The sequence below is a fragment of the Triticum urartu genome, chromosome 2A, assembly GCF_056163025.1.
Source record: "Triticum urartu cultivar PI428250 chromosome 2A, HENAU_Tu73, whole genome shotgun sequence".
Lineage (NCBI taxonomy): Eukaryota > Viridiplantae > Streptophyta > Magnoliopsida > Poales > Poaceae > Triticum > Triticum urartu.
Window position 1 is genome coordinate 256,864,805 of NC_141874.1, and position 6,687 is coordinate 256,871,491.

Here is a 6,687-nt window from a genome sequence, read left to right on the forward strand (position 1 = left end):
GGCCCACTCATCAGCCACTTGGAAGTGGCCTCATAAATAGCGTCTGGGCCGAGGCATAGCATAGTTCTCCCCAATCGTCCCCTTCTTCCCTTGCTTCTCCACCTCGCTCACCGCCATCTTCGTCATCTCCGTTCACCTGTGAGCACTCCGTCTCCATCGCCAAGGACAAGACGGTGGCCCTGGAGCGCAAGAAGGCGGCACTGGTGAAGGGCAAGAAGATGAGTCGGGGGTCATCGTTGAGGTCCGGTCTGCCGCCTGGTTGGATCCAGGGGGACTGTATTCACTCCAGATTCAGAAGGAGGACTTGGAGGACCTGGCCAGCGGAGGCCTGATCGCCCACAGGTCTTGGAGGTTGCCGGGAGACCGAGCCCCAGTCACAAGAGGGTCACTCGGAGTAGTTTTTGAAACTTAGGCGAGTACAGGGTCGCAGCTAAGCCTCGTAGTGGGAGGATTGCTCTTCACTCCGCGTAGTTTATGAAACTTAGGCGAATCTGATTCGCGACTAAGCCCCCGAGTGGGCGAATTGCTCTCCCCTCAGAGTGTTTTTTGTAACTTAGGCGATTACGGGGTCACAGCTAAGCCCGCGAGTGGGAGGATTGCTCTCCACTCAGAGTGGTCTTTTAACTTAGGCGATTATGGGGTCGCAGCTAAGCCCCTAAGTGGGAGGATTGCTCTCCACTCGGAATGGTTTTTTAAGTTAGGCGATTACGGGGTCATAGTTAAGCCCCTGAGTGGGAGGATTGCTGTCCACTTGGAGTGGTTTTTTAACTTAGGCGATTACGGGGTCGCAGCTAAGCCCCCGAGTGGGAGGATTGCTCTCCATTCAGAGTGTTTTTTTTAACTTAGGCGATTACGGGGTCACAACTAAGCCCCCGAGTGGGAGGATTGCTCTCCACTTGGAGTGGTTTTTTAACTTAGGCGATTACGGGGTCGTAGCTAAGCCCCCGAGTGGGAGGATTGCCTTCCACTCGGAGTGGTTTTTTAACTTAGGCGATTACGGGGTCGTAGCTAAGCCCCCGAGTGGGAGGATTGCTCTCCACTCAAAGTGGTTTTCTAACTTAGGCGATTACGGTGTCACAGCTAAGCCCCCAAGTGGGAGGATTGCTCTCCACTCGGAGTGGTTTTTTAACTTAGGTGGTTACGGGGTCGCAGCTAAGCCCCCGAGTGGGAGGATTGCTCTACACTCGGAGTGGATTTTTAACTGAGGCGATTACAGGGTCGTAGCTAAGCCCGCGAGTGGGAGGATTGCTCTCCACTCGGAGTGGTTTTTTAACTTAGGCGATTACAGGGTCGCAGCTAATCCCCCAAGTGGGAGAATTTCTCTCCACTCGGAGTGGTTTTCTAACTTAGGCGAATAGGGTTTGCAGCTAAGCCCCCGGGTGGGAGGATTGCTCTCCACTCGGAGTGGTTTTTGAAACTTAGGCGAATCGGGTTCACGGCTAAGCCCCTGAGTGGGAGGTTTTCTCTCCACTCGAAGTGTTTTTGAAACTTAGGCGAATCGGATTCGTGGCTAAGCCACCTACTGGGGGATTTGAACACATGTGTTTATGGGATAACAATCATTAAGATACTGCAAAAATCTTGTCTTTGAGAAGCAAACTGAAGGATTCTTATTACAAATCGTTGATCCGAGTGTTTAGGTATAAAAACAGCGGAGCAGCTCCGCATTCCATGAGTGTGGCTCGTCTTTCTTCATGGCTACGTTGTAGAGGTGATACGCCCCATTGTGGAGCACCTTGGTGACGATTAAGGGGCCTTCCTAGGCCGGAGCAAGCTTATGAGGTCTCTTGTGATGCACTCGGAGCACAAGGTCTCCTTCCTGGAATGCTCAACCTCTGACATTACGGGCATGGAATCGTTGCAAGTCTTGTTGGTAGATGGTCGACCGGAGCAGAGCCATTTCACGTTCTTCATCCAAGAGATCAACTACATCTTGGCGTGCTTGTTCAGCTTCAACTTCTGAGAAAAGTTCCACTTGGGGAGCATTGTGCGGCATGTCACTCTGATGGACAGCTTCAGTGCCATACACCATGAAGAAAGGGGTTCGGTCAGTCGACCGGTTTGGAGTTGTTCTCAGTCCCCATAAGACAGATGGTAATTCACTCACCCAAGCTCCAGCAGTGTGCTTGAGGTCACGCATCAGTCGGGGTTTCATCCCTTGAAGGATCAAACCATTCGCCCTTTCTGCCTGCCCATTCGACTGCGGGTGCACAACAGATGCGTAATCAACCCGAGTACCTTGGGAAGCACATAATGCTCTGAACTCAACAGAATCAAAGTTGGAGCCATTATCTGTGATAATACTATGAGGGACTCCATATCTGAATATTAGCTCTCTTATGAAACTGATGGCAGTGCTTGAATCAAGATTCTTGATAAGCTTGGCCTCGATCCATTTGGTGAATTTGTCGACTACCACAAGCAAATGAGTGAAACCACTTTTGCCGGTCTTGAAGGGTCCAACCATATCTAACACCCAAACAGCAAACGGACAGACGAGTGGAATAGTCTTCAAGGCAGATGCAGGCTTGTGAGACATGTTTGAGTAGAACTGGCAATCTTCGCACTTGTTGACTATATCTTTTGCCATCTCATTTGCACGCGGCCAGTAGAATCCCGCTCGGTATGCTTTGGATACGATGGTCCAAGAGGACGCATGGTGACCACAGGTCCCCGAGTTCATATCATTGAGAATCATTCGACCTTCTTCCAGTGTGATACATCGCTGAGCGACTCCAGTAACACTCTCTCCGTAAAGCTGTCCGCCTATCACCGTAAAGGCCTTCGATCGATGGACAATCTGACGGGCCTCGTCTTCATCCTCTAGAAGCTCCTTTCTGGGAAGATATGCAATATATGGTACTGTCCAGTCAGGGGTGATTACCAAAACTTCCATAATTAGATCGACCATGGCTGGGACTTCAATCTCAGTTCGATCAGTTGAACTTTTCGGTTGCGGGGGCTCCTCTGTGAAAGGATCTTCTTGGACTGACAGGGTATGAATATGTTCCAAGAACACATTGCTGGGTATAGGCTTTTGAGTGGAACCTAATTTCGCCAGATCATCAGCTGCTTGATTCTTGATTCTGGGTATGTGGTGAAGCTCTAACCCCTCAAACTTCTTTTCCAACTTCCTTGCTGCATTGCAATAACCGGTCATAGCTAGACTCCTGATATCCCACTCCTTCATCACTTGATTGACCACTAAATCTGAGTCACCGTAAACCATCAGGCGTCGGACGCCAAGTGAGATGGCCATACGCAACCCATACAGAAGTGCCTCATATTCAGCTTCATCGTTGGAATAATCAAAGTGAATCTGGAGAACATAACTGAGCTTGTCACCTCTGGGAGATACTAGAACTACACCAGCACCAGAACCATTCATCATCTTGGACCCATCAAAGAACATAGTCCAATGCTCCGAGTGAATCTGAGTCGGTTGCTGCTGTTCAATCCACTCGGCGAGGAAATCTGCTATTCCTTGGGACTTGATTGCTTTCTTTGCCTCGAACTTGATATCTAATGGAAGGAGTTCAATCTCCCACTTTGCCACTTGACCAGTGGCATCCCTATTGTTCAGAATTTCTGATAATGGAGCGTCACTGACGACTGAAACCGAGTGGTCTGAGAAGTAGTGTGCAACTTTATTCTCGGTCAAGTAAATTCCATAGACAAGCTTCTGATAATGTGGATATCTTTGCTTGGACAGAGTCAAGACTTTAGAAATATAATAAACTGGGCACTGAACTTTGTAGGCTTTGCCTTCTTCTTCCCGCTCGACCATGAGCACTGTGCTGACAACTTGTCCAGTGGCTGCAATGTACAGTAGTAGAGGCTCTTTGCTGACTGGAGCAGCAAGCACTGGCTGGGTGGAAAGTAGGGCTTTGAGCTCTACAAATGCTGCTTCAGCTTTAGGAGTCCACTCAAACTTGTCAGACTTCTTCATCAGTCGGTAAAGAGGAAATGCCTTTTCACCGAGATGAGAAATGAATCGATCAAAGCGGCCAAACAACCAGTAAGCTTCTGAACGTCGTGCACACGTACATGGCGTTTCATTCAGAGGATTGCTCCAACCTTTTTTGGTTTGCGTCGATCCCTCATTCGGAAACAAGGAAACCGAGTAACTTTCCACCTGGGACTCCGAATGTGCACTTTGATGGGTTGAGCTTGATATCGTATCTTCTTAAGTTGGCAAAAGTTTCAGCGAGGTCAGTTAGCAGGTTAGAACCTTTATGTGACTTAACCACAATGTCGGCCATGTACGCTTCCACATTCCGACTGATTTGAGTGAGGAGGAACTTCTGAATCATGCGCATGAATGTGGTGTTAGCATTCTTGAGACCAAAAGGCATGGTAACTTAGCAAAAACACCCGAATGGGGTGATGAAGGCTGTTTTTATTTCATCGGGCCCATACAGTCGGATCTGATGGTACCCAGAATACGCGTCGAAAAAGGACAAATGCTCACATCCCGCAGTCAAGTCGACAATTTGATCGATGCAAGCTAGAGGGAAGTGATCTTTCAGGCTGGCCCGATTGATATGCTTGAAGTTGATACACATATGAAGTGAATCATCTTTTTTGGGACCATGGCAACATTGGCGAGCCGCTTGGAGTGGTATATCTCTTGGATGAACTCAGCTGCCAGAAGCCGAGCCACTTCCTCACCAAGGGCCTTCCTTTTCTCCATGCCGGACCAACGGAGATACTCTTTGACAGGTTTTACTTTCGGGTCAACTCGCAAACGGTGCACAGCTAATTCCCTGGGTACACCCGACATGTCACATGGTTTCCATGCGAAGATGTCCTAGTTCTCACGGAGAAATTGGATGAGCACTTCTTCCTATTTGCTGTCGAGTGTTGTTGAGATATTAGTCGGAGTAGCATTGGGGTCGTTTGGGTGAATGTGAACTGGCTTTGTTTCCCCGGATGACTGAAATGTGGACTCTGAAGTAGGCTTCTTAGCACGCAACAAATCACTCAGATCTGCATTCTTCTGATACTCTTGCATCTCTACTACTGCCACCTGTTCATCAACAATCTTTGACCCCTTCTTGAGGCAGTCTTCTGCTCTCTGCTGATTGCCAGTAACTGTAATCACACCTCTCAGACCAGGCATCTTCAACTTGAGGTACACGTAACACGGCCGAGCCATGAAACGATCATATGCAGTCATGTCCAAAATAGCATGATAGGCACTGTGAAAATCCACGACTTCAAAAGTAACCTTTTCCTTGCGATAATTCTTTGAATCACCGAAAACCACATCAAGAGTGATCTGACCGAGTGAATCGGCCTTCTTCCATGGGATGACTCCATGGAATCGCATATTGCTCTCACTGAGTTTGGACATCGGAATGCCCATCCCTCGGAGGGTCTCAGCATACAAAATGTTCAAACCACTACCACCGTCCATCAAGACTTTGGTCAGTCGAGTGCCCCCAATGACTGGGTCAACCACCAACGCTTGCCGCCCTGGGGTAGCAACGTGCGCTGGGTGATCGGACTAGTTGAATGTAATGGGAGTTTTCGGCCACTTAAAATACGTCGTCGTTGCCGGAGCAACCATGTTTACCTCTCTATCGATAACTTTTAGTCGACTTTTGCTCTCGACATCAGCAAAAATCACTAAAGTGGCATTGACATTGGGATAACCATCATCCCCATCTTTATCTGCATCCTTATCAAATTCTTTTTCTTTTTCACTGGGCTGACCCTCTCAGAAGCTCTGAATCAGGAGTCGACATTGTTGAGTGGTATGCTTGGGTTAAATCAGGTTTCCCTCTTCATCCTTATTGGTGTGTATATGACAAGACAAATCTAGCACATCATTTCCCGCTTGATCTTTCACTTTCTTTGGAATCCACGGCCCCTTGGGCTTTCCCTTGAATTTTCCTTGGGTTACAACTGTGGCCTCACCAGGCCCTGCAGGTTCGGCTTTGCGCTTCTGCTTCCGACTGGAATTCCCACCTCTAGTGTCCTGGGCGACTGGTTTGTTCTTGCCATTGTCGAGTCGGTCTTGTTCTTCGCCGTTAGTGTACCGAGTGGCTATTTCCATCATTCGGGCCATGGTCATATCTCCCGTCCGACCGAATTTCAGGTTAAGCTCTCTGTACTGAACACCCTCCTTGAAGGCGCAGACTGCTTGGTGTTGTGACACATTTTTCACTGTATGATGAAGAGTGGTCCACCTCTGGATACAATCCCTCAAAGTTTCATTCGGTTTCTGGATGCAATGCTGCAACTCAGTTTGCCCAGCAGTTTGTTTGCAAGTGCCCTCGAACGTTCTGACAAACACTCGGGCCAACTCTTCCCAACTGAACATACTTCCAGGAGCCAACTGATTCAACCAAGCTCAGGCTGAGCCTTCTAGCATCAATGGGAGGTGCTTCATGGCCACATCGTAATTGCCACCGCCAATCTGCATAGCAACTCGGTAACCCTCTAGCTACGTGTCAGGCTTCGACTCACCGGTGAACTTGCTCACTCCCGTCGCCAACCTGAAGTTGGGCAGAATCTCAACAGCTCTGATGGATCTACTGAAACATTCAGGCCTAGACACGTGAATTGTTCTTCCACTCGGTTGGTTCCTATCTTGACCTTCTCTATGTGTCTGGTTTCTGTCGACCAGACCTTGTGCAAGAATTGACCTTGCATCAAACCCGCGCTCTCTTGGGTCGACTG

General features: G+C 48.7%; 2 protein-coding genes across 2 annotated transcripts; both read right to left on the reverse strand.

Moving 5' to 3' along the window:
• Positions 1 to 1,828: 1,828 nt before the first annotated feature.
• On the reverse strand, positions 1,829 to 3,391 carry LOC147984742 (uncharacterized). Its single transcript, XM_087541240.1, has 2 exons — positions 2,806 to 3,391; positions 1,829 to 2,469 (listed from the first exon to the last, which is right to left on the reverse strand). Exons 1-2 carry the CDS (start codon positions 3,389 to 3,391, stop codon positions 1,829 to 1,831), a joined length of 1,227 nt encoding a protein of 408 aa, XP_087397366.1.
• Positions 3,392 to 4,846: 1,455 nt separating this feature from the next.
• Positions 4,847 to 5,419, reverse strand: LOC147984743 (uncharacterized). Its single transcript, XM_087541241.1, has one exon. It carries the CDS (start codon positions 5,417 to 5,419, stop codon positions 4,847 to 4,849), a length of 573 nt encoding a protein of 190 aa, XP_087397367.1.
• Between the last annotated feature and the right edge of the window lie 1,268 nt (positions 5,420 to 6,687).

Bases quoted from the DNA above. Each gene is read 5' to 3' on its own strand.
- LOC147984742 (XM_087541240.1), bottom strand. From the start codon at position 3,391: ATGATGAATGGTTCTGGTGCTGGTGTAGTTCTAGTATCTCCCAGAGGT. The intron at 2,470-2,805 runs GTCAGATTGTCC...TTTGGGTGTTAG, and splicing joins AGAGGATGAAGACGAGGCCC to ATATGGTTGGACCCTTCAAG.
- LOC147984743 (XM_087541241.1), bottom strand. From the start codon at position 5,419: ATGGACGGTGGTAGTGGTTTGAACATTTTGTATGCTGAGACCCTCCGA.